Source organism: Adelges cooleyi, unplaced genomic scaffold (assembly GCF_023614345.1).
Source record: "Adelges cooleyi isolate 19-005CV unplaced genomic scaffold, UGA_ACOO_1.1 ACOO_flye_CR_arks_rails_tigmint_CR_PRNA_108, whole genome shotgun sequence".
Classification (NCBI taxonomy): Eukaryota; Metazoa; Arthropoda; class Insecta; order Hemiptera; family Adelgidae; genus Adelges; species Adelges cooleyi.
Window position 1 is genome coordinate 13,908,778 of NW_026095761.1, and position 22,005 is coordinate 13,930,782.

Here is a 22,005-nt window from a genome sequence, read left to right on the forward strand (position 1 = left end):
CATAATAAGCTCTTGAGCATATTTTGCACACTGCTCGTATCGAATGCTACGCCTGAAAGATGTTTTCCAAGTTTAAAGAGGATTAAAGGTCTATCGCAGTACCAGTATGACAGAAGTGAATATTTTATAAGTTTTCCTTATTCATTATTGAAGCATAATTATACAATTTCATATACTGCCACTACTACTTTGACGTTAGGTTATTGATGAGTGGTGATTAGAAAAAAAAATTGTAAACTCGAATTTGTATTAATTTAACAAAACAAAGTATAGATATTGTTCATTAAATCTCAGCCACAAGCCTGTGGAGGGTAGGGTGCAAAAATAAAATATGTATACATTTTATTGTGTTTTTGTTTAATTGTAGAGGATCACTATTCGGGCGGGTAGGGGGGTGTATTTCATCCCCCTCTGCCTGAACAAATTCCAAAAAAACCAAGGTAGACTTATGTATCGCGCGTCTTATTAATGGCAGGTACCTAACAAAGGCCACAAAAAGAGATTGCTCGTAAAAGGCGACATTATTATTATTTCCGTTTCCGTTGTCGGTTTTTTTTAATGAGATTAATTAATTATGAGAATTCGTGTCAAAAACTTACAATAATTATTTGTGTCGAGCTCCACCCGATTTGTATTATTATAAGACGGTCGTTAATCAACGATCTTAATGTCTTCTCGAACGATTTTAACGAGCGTTCGTATAAAAATAATGGCTCCCCCCCCCCAAAAAAAAGGATAAGACGAAAAACCTATAAAAACAACATAAAAAAAAAGTCGACCCTGTGACTGTACACTGTCTTTTGCTTTGCAACAGCAGCAGTTACCGTGTGTCTGTGCATTGTGCCATTGGGGGAAATAAGATTTCACTAATAACTCATTAGCCGTGTACATAAATAATTGCTGAAGACCAGAAGGAAATGAACGAAGAAAAAAAGAGAAGCAATTACTGTTTTTTTCTTTTTCTTTTCTGAACCGACCGTTATCCTAACCGCGACACGGATTGAATGTAAATCTTTTCAAACAAGCGACGGGGGCGCACTTAAAAATCGCTTAAGTCATTTGTGCCGGGGCGTTATCTTACATTTCTGATGTACAACTCTTCTCGGATTATGTCGGTTTTTTTTGTATTCAACACGTCTCGTTAAAAAACATTTGTGTAACAACATTAAAGCGCTTAAGCGTTTCGTGTGTACTCGAGGAGGACTCGACGAGCCACTCCGGCGCGCGGTGTCTCATCTTTGTAATTATCTGGTCGTTAATCTTAATTTGCATACACTACACACACACACACGCGAGACGATATCACATTGTAATTACAAAACGAAATTACTATACATGTATATAATGTCGACCCGGGTCGATTGTCTTATATAATAGAATGTATTCAACTTGCAAACGGCGCGTTGACAGCTCCAAATGAACCCCCAAAGGAAACATAGACACATTTCACATGTCTTATCTACACCGGTTTGACTGTCGTAGTCAAAGAAGCACCAAGATCTTACCACAGATTACATAAACTCAGATATTATATATTGTCAAATAACGATTTTTCATTGGTTTAAATTATAGTGGCCACCATATTGTACAAATTATTTTGCAATAATAACGTAAACTGATAAGAATTACTGATAACAAATAGTTTATAGCGGTAACAATATAGATGCATGATAAAGTTTTATTTAACTACACTGTAGAAGAGAACGACTGTTTTTAAAAAAAAAAATGTTTGGTCACACTGATTTGAGATTATTAAAGTTTATTTACATCTGACTTTATTTATTCTGTGATCAAACGGACGGATTATAACTACATAATAAACAGAAGGCAATCTTAACTCTTAGAGTTTATCAAACAAAAAAAACGATCAGACGTATTGAGAAAAAGGCAGTGATACCAAAACGCAGATATTTTTTTTTAATTTTCTGTGATTTGTGGCTACACTGTTCATTTCTGATGTTAAGTTCAACATGCCGGACATGATTTCATAGATTATTTTTTGTTTTGTACTGTTGTGTTGTAACTAAACGGCCAGTTAGGCAGCCATTAAACGAGTATGGTAAAGTTTAAATATTATGTATTTTGTAATTTTCTTTTGAGCCTTAAACAGTTACGCTCTCCCTCGGGGACATTACCCCGAGGGAGTGATGGATGTTGTAAAAAAAAACAGGAACAACACAAATTTCCTTTTAACTCATTAGCGAGAAAATCCGATTTACACGGCAGCCGAACGACACGGTTCATTATAGACCAATAGGTTAGGTCTTCTTCTTAAACCATAGGTAATATTACCTACGTATAGATGTCGCTTATTCTGGTAACCATATTAAAAAAAAAACAGTAGTGATACTTTAATATATTCTCAAGTACTTTGGGCTTGGAATAAAGGAAGGGAGGCAGGGAGCAGAATGGTGAATATAATCAAGCCAAGACGTCCCCGGCCATACTCATAATACTTACACCGTGCACACTATAATAATATAGGGTTTATTATTATTACGATTACGACGTCAGGTCACGCTGTTGTATATATTTTTTTCCCTCTTTAAAAGTGGCTTTTTTTTTATTATTATTATTATTACCTATCTCCTCGTGTATGTATAGTATTTTTTTTTTTTTTGAAAACTTTGGCGGTACCATCATTTTGAGGGGGGGCATTCCGAGTGCTGTAAACAGCAGCCTGCGGTCGGCACGGTCCACGGTGAAATTTAATGAAACGCATAACTTTTAAAACTTTGCCCGGCGGCGATATTAAAACAAAGTGTGTGTACAAGTGCGGTTTACCCCGTTATTTATTTATAACGGGTCGCTGCTCTCTCTATCTCCGTGGTCTTCTTTGATGTTATATAAAATGCAAATGTTCTCGATGTCTTCGTTAACCCCCCCCCCCCGTCACCATCTGTCCGGCACTTTAGCGTCTGTCCCCCAAAGCTAGTTTATATATTTTCAGCGATCCGGTAATTATTTATACTGCTACCACTATCGTTTGAACTTTGAAACAAGTTATATATATATTTGACTCGGGTCGATGCATATTATTATAATAATATAATATAGATAGATAATACCGTAGGAAAAACCTCACCGCCATGCTTGAACCTAGTCAGGGTATATATTATTATTATAAAACGGTTCGGTGGACCTATATAATTTTACATTAAACGACGGATAAAACGGGCGAGTTTAACACGGGAGCAACTTTAATAATAGGAATCTGTTTTGAAGTTCAAAGTTCCAACCTATACACTAATATAGCTGATGTAATAGTGTACTTTCTACAAAAAATAACTACTCACAACGTTAAATAAATATTTAATAAACACCACTGAGCTGTAGCAACGATGTGTAAACACAAAGTAAAATAATATGCTTTCAATTACTCTCAGTTTTCAAGTACATATATTATATAGTACATGAAATTAAACGGAAGTAATGCCCGGGGATAAAAAAAAAATAATAAATTGATATTGATACATTTCTTTGTGAGTTATATTACAACTTGTGTTGATTCAATGTTTATTAATTTTTATACTGTTTTTAAATTAAATTTCAAATTACAGACTATTAAAATTGCATCTTTGTAATAGTTTTTCTTCTATCGTGTTGGTGTGTAGAATTGTGAATTCGAACACGATGAATTATGAACACAGCGAGTTGAGTAAGAGTAATAGTATGTAATGAAATTCGAATCAGACATTTGAATACATTTTGTGCGAGACAGGCGGCTAACCTTGAATATTTAAAATTGGTAAGAAACAAAGCTGGAAAAATGTTTGACGTTTTGCAGAAGTGAAGCAACGGCTAAACCGAGAAAACCTGATGTATTGGTTTGCTGTACATAAAAATATGCGCTATCAATCCAACGGAGTTTGGGCTGTTATATTTTTTTACCTTGTGCGCTTGTCAGGGGCGATGGAAAATAACCTAACCAATACTTATCGTTTTTCCATTTTTTTTGGAAAACTGTATTTATTTATGAGTGCTTGAAAACAAATGTGTACGGGAAACAACAGTTAAACGTTTGCCATTCACGTGGCCCGCGATTGACTGTATCCATAGTATAGTATCCCATTAGTGTCTCAGATATTCAATACTTTATACCATAAAGTTCATGTGTACTTATATATGGCGTGTATATGATTGATAGTTTTTCTACCGCGGTGCCTTCTCCGTGTTCTGCCGACGTTATGAATACATCATTACTTTATCCCCTCAGTGTGTGTGTGTGTATATATTGTGCATTTTATACAATCATAACATGGTCCGACGGCTCCTAATGTTGTTGTCGTTCACACTATTGTTTGTGTAGATTTTTTTTTTTATTAATGTAGGATTACCACATGTAGGGCGATGTTTGTGAAAAAAAATATATACATTTTATTTGAGCCGCGACGGTAGCAAAAATATATGGAAAATGGCAAATTTATGGAGGCCTAAACGCGTTATTTTCAATAAATAACAGGCGAACCGACTTTTATACATATTTACCGCACGGGGTCAACCGGAATCGAATACAAATGACTTGTACCGCATTTTTTATGGTGGCCGAGAAATTGACGTTGGACCGTTTCACAGTGTAAAATCCTTTTTTTTGGGTGTATACAGTATAGACCATAGTGTAACGGTATGGTCTAGGCGCAATCATTTTACCGTCAAAGTCCAACAATGGACCCGCGTGACCCGTTTTCCACACATCTAATGGCGGCTACGTGATGTTGTAAAAAAGGAACGGGTTACACTTGTGACAAGTCATCGATTACAATATTAATTATAAATGTAGCAATAATAATAATCCATTTTTTTTGGCCGTCGTAGAATAAAATATTTTAACAATAAAACTAACGAGTATCCACACTACAACCGGACACATGTATATGTCTTTGTGTATAGACCCTGGAACTTTTTGGTCTCTAATACATTATCTCTATTTTAGCTCTAATCTCTTATCTTTATTTTTTTTTATCTCTAATCTATTATTTCTAATATATTTTCTTTAATCTAGTATCTAATATCTCTTATCTCTAATCTATTATCTCTAAATATACATGTTAATTACAAGATTAAAAATACAAATAACTGGTCAACTCACCACAAAAGATAAACTGAAGATACTGATGAAACTGAAGTACTAACAAAAATACCTAATGCGGTTATAAAATAATATGTAGACAAATAAATAAGAAAATATGAAATTTAAAATTTAAACCGCATCACATACACCACAAAGACTATAAGTCGTTTATGTTATAGCTCAACTAAATTTTTATCATTTTTTTATATATTTTAATATAGGATATCCGACTGACAGCTAATAACAATACAAATTGGGACTTAATTCATTAGGTATACTCGTGAAAAACATTGGATAGCCTTTAATAGATAAAAGGAATTTCGGAGGTATTTGTTTGTCGTATATTAAAATACATTAATTTAAAGTTGATTGAATTTAATTTGTTGTGCGTGAAATATAGGGCATTCCTATGAAATAGTTGTTGTACAAAGAAGACCTTAAATTCTTCAAGTAGTCTCATGGAAGGATATGTTTATAAAATAAGACATTTTTCTAAAAAAAAAACATAGTTGACATCGCCATGGTTTATAAGAACTACAAATATTGTAAAACAATGAACTTTTAAAAATCCAATAGGGGTGGATAGCTTTCAACAAAATAAGAGGGTGGGGGTGGAAAATACTAACTAAAAAAGGATGGTATCCCCCCCATTTCGATCACACTGCTGATTACTAATAGAATCTTTACAGTATACCGTTTCGTTTAGCAATCGACATTGGAAACATAAAGTGCAAAAATTAAAAAAAAAGACTTAAGACATATTATGTACGTTTGCATATTATATGGCTTGAATGCTGTCAAAGGTGCAGTTTATGAGAAAAACGCACTGGAGAGATACAAGAAAATTACATTAAACAGAGTTATGTTATGTCTTGGGAATACAATTAAAAAACTGTTATTTACATACAATTATATTGCGTTAACATGAATTACTATTATATTGTGTTAAACGATGTTACATTTAAAACACTATTTTGATTGGGTTTTTTGTTTGTTTGCAATTTCATGAAATATTTCAATTTTTATTATTATTCTACTTTTTTGTCTTGTAAAAAAGTAAATTAAATAAATTAAATATAATTTAGACATTTTTTTTCAATTTGTAATAATTTGTTTTATATAAAACTTGTATTTAGCAATATTTAAAAAAACTTTCTTTGGCTATAGTAAATTTTTTTTGTTACTATCAGTCATCACTTTTTTTTTACTTTATTCCAGTTGCAATAATTGCACACTTTCTTTATTAGAATTTGATTAATTTTTGTCTCTTCTAAATTCCGAAACACTTTATGAATTTTGGGCACTGTGTTTACAATATCCATTATACATATTAATATTAAGAAAAAAATAACACAATTCCACCGTTAATAATTCAGCGTTGAAGTGCTAATGTATGTATTTTATTTTATTTAAGGATTTAAAAAATGTACTCTGGATGTTTTATTTTTTTGTTTTGTTCCATATGTGTTTGTCTGGTTACAAAAAAAAAATCAATTTTAAAATATATATTATAATATATTCGACGTTGAATCCGATAGAGTGTTAACGCAGATTTTCCACTTGCAGAATTATTTTTTTACTTTTATTCAACAGAGAAAAATAGTTTCAATAATAATTTCCTCGCGACACAACGCGCGTTCTTTATGGCGGAATTTTTCATATTATTATATTATATTTTGCAATCATAAAAGTTTGTCCTTTTTTCCAATTGGGTGACAAATAAATAAAATAAAAGTAAAAAAAATGTATGAATACGGAAAAAGAGATTTCAATATTTTAATTTGTTCGCCCGCAAAGAGGATTTCTCGTCGCCAGGGAAACGTTTTTTCTCTTTTTTTCTCTCTCTTTAAATCCGACGTTTTTCATTCGAGAGTATTGACTGGAAATCAGTGTATATATATATATAGTTACTGAGAGAAAATGGTGCGGCAAGTGGGGGTTATACTTGCTTTGCTGTCAATGGGAAATAACATATTGTTATTGGAGTGTAAAATAAATATTCACATATACTAACAATAATTTTTATACATTGCTAAAAGATTTCCTTGCTGACGACTCCTAATGTAGTAAAATTTAAATAAATATTATTAAATACTAAAGTAAATGTTATTATTAATATATAGATATAGTAGATTTAAACGAACGGTGAAAATAATAACTTACAACCAATCTAAGGACCTTTTTTTTTGATTATTTTTTTATATTTACAATGGTGTGTGAGTGTGTAAATGTCATAACTTTTTTTCCTTTGGGCCAATTTACTCGAGTGGCATAGAGGTTCTAAATCGTGTGCGCAATTTTAGTACCTAAGAGCTGAAAATCAATGTAAAGATAGGTCTAACATATACCTATAATATGTGTAAAAAAAAGAGCTTGTAGTCAACATTTTTTTTTATAAAGGAGAAAACGAAAAATCTTGGGATTTGGAACCTATTTTGGGTCTATGATCAGCGAATCTGTGGTGCGAATACTGCACCAGCACTTTGGTAATGTATTTCTTACTGTGCTTGATTTGAACTGTACTTACAATTAGACCGTACTTGGTTAACACTGTATTGGTATAGACAGAACTTGATTTACTTGATCTACTGGTTTAATCTGTACTGATTTAGACTCTAGGTTACACTACAGAATAGCATATATAATTTAATAATAATAGTATATAATAGTACACACAGAGCGTTCAAAGCGTTGGAAATTGACTAAGTCACTTTCGAATTGAATACCCAACTTACGAACCACTATATGCTAATGTGTAATTAGGCTTAGTTCGAACTGTACTGTATTTTTATTTATTTAATTTATTTTCACAACACAAGTTCAACCTTAACCGTACAACAACAAAGACATATCGAATTTCCAAGTGCATTAATCATTTTTTAATCTCTTTCGAGTTGTCGTTTTGTCTTTTCCCTATAGATTCCTCTTTATTTTTCTCCAACATGGCGTCATTGCGAGTGCACGTTTACGGTATTATACAAAAAAAAAAACCGGTAATTCGAAACGATTGGCACGCAATCAGCATACTAACGTCATGGATGTCTTGGGCTAGACTTAAAGGTTTACAAAAACATGACTTGTAAGACAATATTATTATTTTTTCGTTTAAAGTGTTGAATTTCTTGATTTTATAAAATATTCAAAACACCTCGCGTAACAAGAAGCGAACGGTTCGACTTACATGTGCTGCTATATTATATGCTATCCAAACAGAACTTTTGTAAAGAGTTACTGTAACTCTTGGAGAGTTCTAAGAGAAATATTGAAGAGTTCGGTCCCACCCCCCCCCCTACGGATCAAGTATATTTTATAGCGTCATCTTAATTATTGTACTCTTCTGCTGCTGCCCCAAGGCACTTGTTGTGCATGGAAAATTAAATATACCAGTAATACCAAAGGTTTTTTTGAACGGGTAAACGCGGAACTGACGACGACACGTCACGTGTGAAACTTAAAGGGAAATTTCCCGGAAAATTGACAATGGCAAAGAGCATGTACAATATGTAAGCTATATTATATAGCGTTAACCGACCGACTGCCGCGCGCACCCTTTTTTGCTCGGTTCGATTTGCATTACTTTTTTTTTTTTTTTTGTAAACGTTGTTCCGCAGTCCGGAAAGATGCACCGGCTCGTGAAATTGTTCTTTGGAATAAAAAAAAAAAAGAGAAAAAAAAATGAATATTAAAAAACTCAACGTGGCGTCGTTGGCGTGTGAACGCGACGTGGAAAAAGGAACAGCGCAAACCGTCGAACGATGCTCTCTACTAGTGCCCACTTTCCTTCCACACAACACCCTACCCTTTCTATTAAACTGTGCTCCTTCGCCAAAAGTCCCCCCGCTGTCTTTTGAGGCGCGTCAAACCGGAAGGAAATGGCACACACATAGCTGACTCGTCATAAACGACAAAATTATAATGATGATACAACAACCCCACATCAGACCACTCACGCCTCCCTGACCGCCGTCACGTGCTTGTTAGAAGAAGTAAAAATTTGTTTAAAAAAAATTCTCATTAAAAGTGTTACAGTTCACAACTGTATAAGTACAGTTAACATAGAAAAAACCTTACAAATAACCGCCTAAAATGATTTCAATATAAATAACCACGATGCACATATTATGCACTTTTATGAAGTGAAGGCAACTATAAATGACTGTTATAGTTTTAAACAGTGATGTCAACACATATAAGGATGGGCAGTGTATAAAATACAACTTGTAAGTATTTTACACACTTTTTTGTATTTTGTGTCATAATTTTAAGATACAAAATACACCGTACGTTGTGTCCGCTCTTGTTGAAATGTTTTTCATTTGCTGTTTTCTTATATACGGTTCCCTACCAGATACCAATAAGAATGAACAACACTACTTAATGATAATATAGAACAAAAGTGTGATTTTTCTATTTTTCTAAAAATCAATTTAGTGTTTTTTTAATTGTGTTAAAAATTGTTGGATATTTTTTATTGAAAAAAATATATATATTCTTCCTAATTGACTTATTATTTGTACATTACAAATTAGACATACCTAATATTTATTATGTATAAAAACGTACAGTATTCGTTCAATACTAAACAAACTACGCCTTTTTGTCAAATAAAAAGCCGATGGAATTTAATAACAGCTACAAATGCATCGTCGCTGATTCGATTGTTATGTATTAATAACATCGGCACGTACAAGATCACAACGAGAAAACAGGAAACCAAAGGTTTGACGTGGTTAGCAATGCCAATAGAATAACGCTGAGACGGTTGATAATTTAATTTAACACAACATTTATGTTCCGAATTGTTCGTGATAATACTTGCGATATTTTGTTCGAAAAAAAAATACAATAAAAAAAAATATACACTTGGGTTTATGAAAAAAAACGAATAACAAGTTTCCGGTCTGTATTATTGTTCAAATTAAAAAGAAAAAATGTTTTTTATTCTTTTTTTAAAAGATAAGTTTTGTTTTAAGAAAAATATACAGTAAGTACACTTTAGTAGCACAATAAGTACGTGTCATATTATAATTAAATAGCACCGAGGTACATATTTGTGACAACCTCATTTGATTATTCTATTCGTTTAGGTATGTGAAACAAAAATAAAAAAATAAGAAAATATAACAATTCATGAAGATCAGTATTATATCGTTACATCTTATAATATGAGTTTTTAATGTTTGGCCAGTCAATACCAGTAGAACCATGTATGTATATTATATAAATGTATATATTTATTTTTATTCATAAGTAATAGACTACGATACCTACACATCTATAATAGATAGGAAATAGATAATTGAGAATACATAAAATAAAATTAAAAAACTCAGTTGACCCACTTATGCACTCTTTGTACCTGTCGTTATTACTTATGATATACTTTTATAAAGTACTATTCGATAAATTATATCTTATATATTATATAAGTTTGTTTTATGTACCATTTTTAGGGCTTTTGATTTCGGTTGTAGCTGGCCGTGTGAAATCAATAGGGAAAAATCGTTTGGACTCTTTTGGACGACCGGAGTAGGTTAGGCGTTTCATTGTGAAAAGTGCAAAAAAAAAAAACGGAAACCACACATACCGAAGGCGTGCCAAATTGCCGGCAAAGAACCTATTCAATGTTACATTACATTTTATTACTCTAATGGCGTGAAAACGGCAAAGGGCGCAAATGCGAAACAAAAGGCGGCCAGGCCGAGATGAATAATTCCGCCGGTAAATATGGTTTCTCCCTCGACACGCATCGCCTGTTATTGCGTTTATATTATTATACACATATAATATAGACACGGTCTATGATATTGTAACTTTAAAAGCCCCAACTTTGCAAAATATTTTCTCGACTCTGCCCGCCGCCGCCGTTTCGTTTAAGAAGCAACGCGTTCGACAACGTTACGCGCCTTAAAATAATTCCTTCGAAACTTCCCCAACCCCTTTGCTTCCAAAGTATATTCGAGTGGTTTCTTCTCAAACGAAGAGTTAAGTTACCGCACGAACTCACCCGCCATGGCCCGTCAACAAAAGACTGTGTGCAGACGGCTTAAAAGTTTTCCAAGTGTGTATATAAATAAATAATATGTATATCTACATAGGTGTAGGTGGGCCGCTTAACTCCAAAACCGACAAACGCATCCAAACTAGACGCCTAAGAGGCCCTACTGCCTGTATCATAATAGTAACTAGGTTCTTCATTGATTCGACAGACTTTGCTGACAAAAAAGCTGACCAAATCTATGTGAATATTATTGTAGCTATGAAAATATGAATATTTTGAGAATTTGTTTTCCTAAACTTTTAGGTATATATTGTACTGCATTTTTCAATATTTTTGATAACTGTTATCACCAATCCTTATAAGTCCAAAAGGGGGATTTTTGATCTTTTTAAACGGCAACATATGTTTTTAATTACAATTAAATTTGTAGACCAAAAGTTTAAAAATATGTTAGCATGTGAATTTTTTATTTTCATTTACCTGTTCATTAGCTACGACTTTGTAAAGATACTACATTTCCTCTTAATTATTACCATATTTCTTCGGTTTTCCAAAGAAGGTAGCACATAAAGTTCATATTTATGTCCGCATTGTCCAATCGGCGATAACATTCTAACAACAGCTAGGAAGTCACTATAAAAGATTTTGAAATAATGATAGACGAACGGTTCTTAACTATAGGTTATTTATTATATCTGATTATGATTTAGAGTACGGTAACACGGCAAAATATTTTTAGTAACGATTGAAAATATTAAGAAATACAGTCAAAAAATCAAATGTTTATAAAGTCATAACAAATGAACAAATAAATGAAAATTAACAACTCAAACGCTAACATATTTTTAAAATTTTTGTCTACAAATGTATGTAAATAAAAACATATGTTGCCATTTAAAAACAAAATTCATAAAATTGTTTTCAAAATATTCATATTTTCAGAGAAAACGAGTGTCTTACGTTAGTTGGACCACCCTGTATATACTACAGAATATTATTTTCTCACATCGCAATAATGATAGCGCTGCAAGGAGAATATCATATTCACTTTGGTCGTAAATAGTAACGGTATTATTATTATTTCCCTGCTAATGGAATTGTTATAATAATACAATATATAATAATATGTCTAAATAATATTATGAGAGAAGATACCTGCGCCGAGTATGCGATAAAATTTAATTGTTATTATTATTGTTCGGCACATGTGTTGATGGCGCCAGAAAGCACCGAAAAGCGCATTACAGTAAAATCTACCACCCTCAAACTTTGTAAACGTAGTAACAATCTCATCGGATTGGAAGTATTAACTTCCCAAGAAAATAATAATAGATACAATAAGAAGTTTGACCTGGTGAGTTCGAGCGGTGGCTGTGAACTTATATAGAATTATTATAATTGCCGGGTCGCTTATACCGCAAAGAAAACTAAAAAAAACTAATTAAAACCGTTCAAGTTTGTTAAAATATACAAATTTAAATTTCAAATTTTCAGTTTTTTTTTTTAAATTAAATATTTAGTATCTCAAACGCTATTCATTACACACAGTACTCGCATAGTAGAACAGTCCGTGTTCAGTCAACGTTTTTAATTGATTTGAATAATTAATATTTTTAAACGACCCAAACAAAATGTCGACCAAGTTTATTCGCATTATTAATATCGTTGTGACTTTTTGTGACTTACAGTAGGATTGTGTCATTGAGAAACAGTATAATCATTTTCCACTCTAGTATTTCACCTATACATAATATCATCTTTAGCTTTATTATAGTATAGGCGACTAGTAAGCAAGTAAGTAATTATGCTATTGGGGAACTATAGTTATCCCCAATCATAGTTAGTATTTTTTTTTATATTTTATAATAAATATTTAACATTTTAACCACACTTGGAATACGAGTAATTTTACTTGAGCCCTAAAGCTAATATTTATTTTTGTAATCCTGGATTGCTTAGGATCATATGTAATTAATTTCATTAATCAAGTAGTTTTAAGGGGGGGGGGCTCAATATAAGTGTCTTATTTATAAATCTGTTATCTCTATTAGTTTTTTAAACAACAATTGTTATGTTACAAAAACATGTTCTAGGCAGTTTTTTTTCAGTTTAAATGCTATTATTTATTGAGAAATTAGGCTAACGCCAAATAACTATTATAAACGCGTAGACTTCGGTCCTTTTTAAGTGTTTAAGTTAAACTAAACCACAGATAATATTGTTAAATTGTACAAAAATAATTTCCTAGGTTCACTTTATGCCATGGCTGAATACAAGTAGGTTCATCTTTTAACTTAAAAAATGCCCAACTCTGTCACTAGCCTACTTTCTCGATGAAAACGTTTCATAACGTTTAGTCAAACCTAACGGAAGTGAAATTAATTACATTTTTCCGTTTCCGGGTGGAACATCCAGTAACGTTCAGGAAAAATACAACCTTGTAACGTTTTTAATCCTTGGTTTTAATGTTTGTTAAAAAAAAAAATTTTCATACTACATTTTTAATTAGACTTTTGGTAAATAAAACTAAATTAGTAGGTGTCATCTATCTTTATTAACATTTACCGAGGAAAATAAAACTGATAGAGCAGAAGAAAAAAAAAATAGATTTAAAGCTTGGGATTAAACAATGCACTGACCGAAAGATACCATCTCCTAAAACGTCTTGTGCTCGCAGCAATGGATGCTCGCACGTCTTGAGTTGGTCTTTATTGTTTCTTTTATTTTTTTTGTTGCCAACAACCGTATTGTATCTGCGTCTGGACGTCGGCACGAAATTAAAAAGGAAAATAAATAAGTACCCAAAATGTTCTCAACGGGTAAAAGTACACGTACACCTAACCTTTACTATTGGCACGCCTATTGAAAGAGAAACGACAGGACATAAAAAGCATCGTTTACCGAAAATAGGTCACCATTAACATTAATGTGTAAAAAAAATAAAAAGTTCTAGACTATGTTTTCGGCCGTTCGATAATGTTTCAATGGTAAATCTCGACGTCGGGCTTTCAAAAATATAAAAAATGCCAAAAGTAGTAGCGCTCTTGGTTTCCGCAATTAGAGTTTAAATCTTCTATTCTATTCTGTTCTATTCAAAAACATTTGGCTAGGTTTCTTCAGTCTACCCTAATATTAGTTGCTCAACTGTGTTGTGTAGTAAAACTGTGTGCACCGTTTTCTGATATAATTATCATGCTTGTCTTTGGTCGACATGTGTGATTATTTTGAGAACTGCTATGATTTACTGACAATGAGATATATCTTTTTTTATGTCGACCTACAAAAAAATTGTGTTGTTTAAATCGGTTATTTACGATTTGAACATCTTATTTTATTCTACTTTTGTTCGGTCGTGTCAACCGACTGGACACCGTTCGTATAACGAAAAAAGTATGTCGAGATGGTTTTTTAAAAGCAATTTTTTAAACTACTTTATGTCCGTTTGAACAACAATAGCAATTATCGGGTAATTATTATTATAAGACTTATATAAACTGGTTAAAAGTTGTATGGGGTCAATGACCTATTACCCGAAGTAAAGGCGGCGCGTATCGCAGACGATTCCCTGACGAACTGATCCACTTGGTATTCTGAAAAACGCAAGCCGTTCAATTCAAATTTAGTAATACGTTTAAACTATACAAATATTACAAAAGGCATTTTATCGCGCAAACACACATGGGTAAGGCCGGAAATACTATACAGGGTGTCCCATTCAAAATTTCTAATCGATTTTTCTCCAAAAACACTGATCCAATCAAAAAGTTGTTTTTTAGAGACTTTTTTTAGAGTACAAAAGAAGGGTACGTAAGAAAAAAAATATATTGTTCAAAAATTCAAAATGGCTGACTTACGGTCAAAAACATGTTTTTTTTTTTTTAAAATTGAAACTGTGTATTTTTTGTTCACCAAACAAATGTTCTTATCAAAACTAACAACTTTTGTTGGCCAATTTTTTCGGTAAAACCCATAATTTGTGAGTTGTCTCTCAAGCTATTTTTAGTTTTCTTATTTTATTTTGATGTATATGTTAACCGTGTCATGTGTAGTAACCTTGGTATGTGTGGTAACCATGGTAATTTTAATAACGTTGGTATGTGTGGTAACCATGGTTTAAAGACTCTAAATCCTCTTAATACACATACCAAGGTTACTAAAAATACCATGGTTACCAAACAAACCAAGGTTACCACACATGACACGGTTACCATATGCGTCAAAATAAAATAACAAAACTAAAAATAGCTCAAGAGACTCAACTCACAAATGATGGGTTTTACCGGAAAAATGTTCCTACAAAAGTTGTTAGTTTTGATAAGAACATTTGTTTGGCAAACAAAAAGTACACGGTTTCCATTTAAAAAAAAATAACCGATTTTGACCGTAAGTCAGCCATTTTGAATTTTGGACCATATTTTTTGTTTTCTTAACGTCCTCCCTCGTACTCTAAAAAATCGTTTAATAAACAACTTTTTGATTGGATTAGTATTTTAAAATGGGAAACCCTGTATATTCTTTAAAATGGCAAAAAAATATTATCTACATTAAAATATTTACCAGATTGTTACAACAATTGTTTAATCGATTTTTTTCGAGATATGTACCACATAGTTTAAAGGTGTTGTCAAACTATTACATTGTAAAAAAATACATAATCGGTCCAACTAAAACTATGGTTAATATATTGATATTTTAGTTAGAAATAACTAAATAAATAGTCGGGCAAACAAAATGTATAGTTAAAGCAACTATACATGTTAGTTCGGTCAGATGAATGTTTAGTTGAGCCAACTATTTATTTAGTTATTCCAACTAGAAATCGGTTGTGTTCCTATTTTAACCATTTCATAAGGAACTAAATTTGTTCTCATTAAAAAAAAAAAAATACATTTTAAATGTATATAAATATGAAATTATTAGAACTCAAATATTTGCGTTTAGCATTAAACTATAATATACAGGTTAATGCAACAGCAATATTAAAAATAAGAACCCTGTACAAACAACTTGTGGCAATTATACGGAGTGATCATCATTTTCATCCTTGCTTAAGTGCAAGGGCAAATATTTGGGAAGGTTTGGACTATAAAAAACCGTAAAACTTAAAATTAGCCCATTTCATTATACCTACATTTCATTTTTAGCGAGAAATTTGTTGAAATAAAAGTAAATTTAGTATTAGTTTTAAGTTTTAAGGTTTTTAGAATCAGAAGCCCCCCCCCTTATCCCAAATCTCCGCCCATTCTTAAGTGCCCTTCATTGATTGCTTCAACAAGCTCTCACAGTGGTCTTTTAGTAGAATAATATTATTATCGAAAATTGTTAGTGGTTTTTAACTATATTTACTGTTAGCCATTCATTTTGTCAAGCCTCGGTTTTTCAGTAGTATTTTAGCATAAGAAAAGAATATCATAATAGTGATAACAGTAAACGTTTTTTAAGTATCTTCCAACAGTCACAATATTATATTGTGCTTAGATCTAATTAGGTACTTTGATAAAACATCAAACTACTTTTATTGAACTACTAGCGGTGTATAATATTTACAGGGATGTATTTTGTGTGGAAATGAAAGAAATGTTAACATTTAATTAAGGTACTTTAATTTTGTAGTGCTGTTAGTAAAATACTTTAAATTTTTGAACATTTTTCAATAGTTTTAACACCAATTTTCACATCCAATTACAATTGACAAAGTCTGTACCACACAATCGACAAGGTCCGTTTAATACAATTTAATTTACCGTTTACAACTAAACGCAGCAGCTATGTAACCGTCGGATGAGATGTGAAAGGCTGCAAATAAAATATCTAGAGGTTAAAGTACCCATTTAAAGTTAAATTGTGTAGGTAGTTATCCACCAGACGAATAAAGTACTGAAAAACCGGACCTCGGGCATAAAACAGGATTAAATAAATTCACAAATATTTCTCGTTAAATAAAAAAAAATAGTCATAAATCAATTTTTGAATAGTACAATCATTTTACACACTAACAAAAAAAAGTTTAAAACACATTTCTTTTTAAGCCGAGTTATTCTTCCCAGGAACAAATAAAAAATATACAGAGTCTAACCTTGAAAGTTCACAAGGCTACATCAATGTACATATATACATGTAGCTTTGTGTTTGTATTTAATTTGAATTTATTTACAAGCCGCATTTGTTTGGCGTTTCTTTAATTTAGATTTATCTACTCTTCGTGTCGAGTATTAGTCTGTGTTTGCCATTAATTTTTAACGTTTTAATTATATTTGCGCAAATCTTAATAGTTAAACTTATTTGCAAAGTCTCGGTTCCTTTATCGTTCATGGAACTGCGTTGAGTAAGTTTAACGATTCGAGAATAATAATTTTATTGTAAAAAACCGCAATATAATAAAACATAAACATTTTTATGGATGTAATTTTTGTTTTATCATATTTCCTCCTATTAGGATGATGTATAATAAATAGCAGTGTAATCAGGTATCTGATCTATGTGTTTGCGGTGTACTTAAATACCATTTGCTTAAGTCGAAAACAACCCCATTGTTTGCAAACTTTTCAGAGGAACAAGAGAAGAATATTGTTGTTAATAACACTTTACATAACCAACCGCGGTATGACGAGTACTCGGTCGAGTACCTTTTGGCTAGCAAATAATGATAATAAAAGCCGGGCTTCATTTTGAGAATCATACTAATGTATACTATTGTTTAGTTTTTCAACGCGCTAAATATATAGTTTTTCATAATAACAACGTAAGGGTTTACGAGAAATGTCAGCGCACAAAAGAGTAGATTAATTTGAAAAAAAAAAACCATTAAGAATACTTACAAGACACTGCTGGGGACCCTGTCTGTTGGGAGACATAGCTTTGACCACCGGTTTTGGACACCGTCTAGACATGTTCAACTTGTTAAGTTCCGTCGATTTGACATCTTCAGAACTGCCAACTAGAAACAAACAAAAAATGTACATTTATTGTCTTCCAGTAAATCAACAAGACTTTAAAAGTAGACTTGTAAACAGAATAGTTTTTACAATTCTTCTTTTAATTTCTAGTGGATTAATTTCGGTAATAATATTGTAGCCATCGTACAAAATAGTATTAATTAATGAAATATACACATAACAATAAACTCGGTAATCACAAATAATACAGGGTCGATTATAGATAGCATTTAGTATGCATACAATATCCATAACTGTAAAAAATATAATGTAGATTTACGAATAAAAAAATTATTGGCTTTAATTGAAATTTACATAATTTTCAATCGAAGAGCGAATCGTTAATTAAATCATTTCATATAAATCCAACCGATATTTAATCGACAATTTAAAAAAAACATATATATGCTTGCTTAACAAATACATTAAAAATTCTCAAAGGGTTGCACCCTAATAACAATTATGGGAGTTTAGACATTATTAATGTAGCATTTGTGCCAGCAACGGTTTGCGATTGTAAGTCGATGGTGTCTCCATAATAGAGTTAAACGACTACTTTTTGTAAACCGCAGACAAACGTGAATGTATTTTATTCTAAAAACCTTACTTAACGCTAAACCCCACAAGCACAGCATCTTAAAGTAACAGCAGTGCCAGCTGAAGATTAGACGGGAGGGGGGGGAATTTGAGGGATTTGCTGTGGCTGAATGTTAAACACTCGAGTTGACCGAAATCCGTCAAAACCAACTTGGCCGAGTTGTTATCATTGTACCTCCATCGCCGTGTGTACCTTATCGGACAAACGCATGCAGACAAACCGAACAACCGAAATGGATCGGTGAAACCCCCTCGCCGGCCGAGCTTATGGAAGTTTCTGTCGGCTAAGCTCGTACGGTTGGAACAAACTTCCAATAAGTTCAGTGCCCGTCGTAGTCGATATATAAGACCCCACGGTCCCCTCCCCCCCCCCCGGTATAATATATAAGTTGTTTATCGTGGCCATAGCACTTTCTGACGGTGCAAATCCACACATTAAATAGGTGTACATAATGTACACGGTGTGTTATGACGTGGAATAAATTTACTATAACATGACAATATTATTATACAGTGAAGCGAGCCGAGGGGACGCGGACAACTTAATACTATGACGTCGTGCCGAGAATAGAATATATCATGTCATGCCTAGCAGTGTATATTTTTTTCTTTTCCAAAAAAACACTATTTTGACGAGATGCCAATTTATTTTTACGGCAGCTCAAATTTTATGACCTTTTTGTTTTTTGAAATTGTTCAAACAGCTACTTGGTTTTTACGTTCACACCCGCTGGTCGGCTAGTGCGATTCTATACCTAATATTAAGGTTCTCCTAAGCCCCTTAAGTACCGCAAAACCGTAATTAATGTCAACCTACTACTTGAATTATTAAATTTCTGCTTACGGCCAGCAGTATGATTTGTTGTGAGAGAACCAAGTGTTGCGTATATAATATTCGTGTAATGTATAACATTATATAGCAAACCCATTTGAATATGTGCGAAAAATAAAAAATTACATTGTATGGAATTCTAGTTTTAGAATAAACGTTTAAACGGAATTGCGAATTAAGTGTTTTGTATCTGTGATGAAATGAAAAGCGCTTAAGGGCTTTGTCGGTCATAATTACCTAGTAGAATAATAAATAATAACCGAGTATAATATGTTTGCGAACGCTTGTGCTATAAATAGATTTTTTTTTTAACGAAGCGGAATAAAAAAAAATATTATTAATGACCTCCGCAAAGTTATTTTTTTTTAATAGTGGCATAATACGCAACAACATTGTAATTTAGTCGAATACTATTTTTATAATTCGATTTTTCGGTATTGAAACAGTGTTTGTATCTTTTTCTCGAGTCAAAACCATTTTAAAAATTGAATTGTTAAAAAAGGCCTAAGTGTACCCGCCGAATCGTTGAGTTTTTATTACAAGGATTATAAGTTAAATTAAAGTATTGTATGTATCATGAAGGGATCTGAACTGTTAGGGGCGGGAGGGGGTGGGAGGGGAGAGAGAAACTTTCCGTAATACCAATATAAGTGGATTACTTTACAAGAAAACACAATCAGAACAAACATTTAATATTGTTTCAAGATGACGTCGCGTATTTGCCTTTATTGTGTTTGTCCATAAAGTTCAAATTTCAATGACGGTCTTGTTTTGTAACTCGTATGGGTCATTTTCTGTTTGTTTTGAACGTTGTAATATCAATTCCAATTAGCCACATTCAATTGTTTTCTTATATTTTATATTATAGTATCGTTAGCCAAATTCGTTTCTATACAGCCAATTTTCCTGAAGGGTATTCGGTATAGATATAAGTTAAAATAAGAAACTAACCGGACATCGCCAGTTGTTTACTTGCTTTATACATACAAACCGTTAATAAAACGATCCCCATATTGATAAAAAACATAAACTTATCTATTACTGTGTTATTGTTGAATTTGACCACAATGACCGACTTCAAGTGACCGGAAAAACAGATATGGTAGATAAAGAAAAGAAAAGTTTTGAGCAGTTACTTCCAGCAGTCTGTGCTAAGTTTAGGTCAGTAATTTTGTTTTTAAGGCCAAAGGGGAGAGCTATACAAACCCTACACCCCCTCTTTAAACTCTTCATTATGTTCCATAAGGAAGATAAAAATCACATTGCCTATTTAGGTTACTTAGATTTTGTAGATAAAAACTAAGAAAAACTAAATATCTGCGTTATGGCATCACTGTAGGCTATTTCTCAATATGTCTGATCGTTTTATGATAATGAACACTAAGAATTAAGATTCCCTAAGATTATTAAATAAAACCAGATAGTACACTCTGAGAACAAAATTTAATAATCTCAAATCATTGTGAACAAAAAATGAAACAAATAATCCTTCTGTTCTACAACGGGATTAAAGAAATTGTACCAAGCATCTGTAATGTTATCACCAATCAATTTTCGTTAAACAACTACTTGTTATCAGTAATTCATATCAGTTAACGTTATTATTTTAAATAGTGTGTACAATATTTTCGGCACTGTAATTGGGCTCTACTGCATTGAGTTTACACCAATCAATACCAATTTATGGAGTGCACCATCTGTCTTTATATAATCTATGATAATATGATAGTTTTAAGAGGTGGTGTAATATAAATAAAACCTGTGGGTAATCTATACAAATAAACATGGCGCAGTCAGTTGGATAAACATAAGTGTTACATGTTGTTGTCCACATTGTAGGAAACCCAACTGAATAATATTATAACATCAATTACTCGTTGGCTAATTTTTAAGAACAATGCAATATGTATAATATTAGTGACATATATTATATTAACACAGGTAGGTACATCAACACCAAGACACGTATTCCGGTGGATATCAAGCGACACGCACAGTGTGAAACGCAATCTATTTTAAAAGACGCCTATATTATATTGTACACACCCTTCCATGGAGGTGCTCGTAAAACCTCTTGTATCCCTCACTTCATTCCGTATTCGAGAGGTACAACAGTAGCCTCTTCGCACCAAGTCCAAACTAACGCGTTTTTCTCCGTGTAAATGGTGGCCAGTGTTGTTTCAGATAAGGTTTTTCGGGCAACAATGTACGTGCTCTCGTAAAACAATAGGGCTTCGTTGGACAAAAAGCTTCGGCCCAGGGTAGGAAATGCACACACTCACAAACATCTATATATATATAAAAGGGGAGAAATAAAGCTACACGCGTGTAGGTATATGTCTGGCCGTATACTGACGAGGAGAGGCGTACAGGGTGCAGATTATATAGCGGGTGCTGTATGTGTAATCGCGTGTTGTAGTTGGGAAGATTAACGAGCCAGGTGGCTGGAAACGCGTGGCATAACGGATATATTATTATTTTTCGAGATACGGTCCGGATGTGCGGAGGAGGCCGGGCAAAGGGTACCTACGGCGTGAGAGCGAATATAAGGCGAGAAAATAAAGAAATA

The 22,005-nt window shown here is 32.6% G+C and overlaps 1 protein-coding gene across 6 annotated transcripts in view; it reads right to left on the bottom strand.

The window, feature by feature from the left end:
• Positions 1-22,005, bottom strand: part of LOC126847469 (uncharacterized) — a 171,100-nt gene that overhangs the window by 42,713 nt on the left and 106,382 nt on the right. For all 6 annotated transcript variants that reach the window (XR_007687070.1, XM_050587725.1, XM_050587721.1 and 3 more), the window contains exon 5: positions 17,891-18,009. Coding sequence is in view for 5 of the 6 variants with exons in the window: in XM_050587725.1 (XP_050443682.1) it covers positions 17,891-18,009 (119 nt within the window). In the remaining variant the exon portion in view is untranslated. The remainder of the gene's footprint in view (positions 1-17,890; positions 18,010-22,005) is intronic.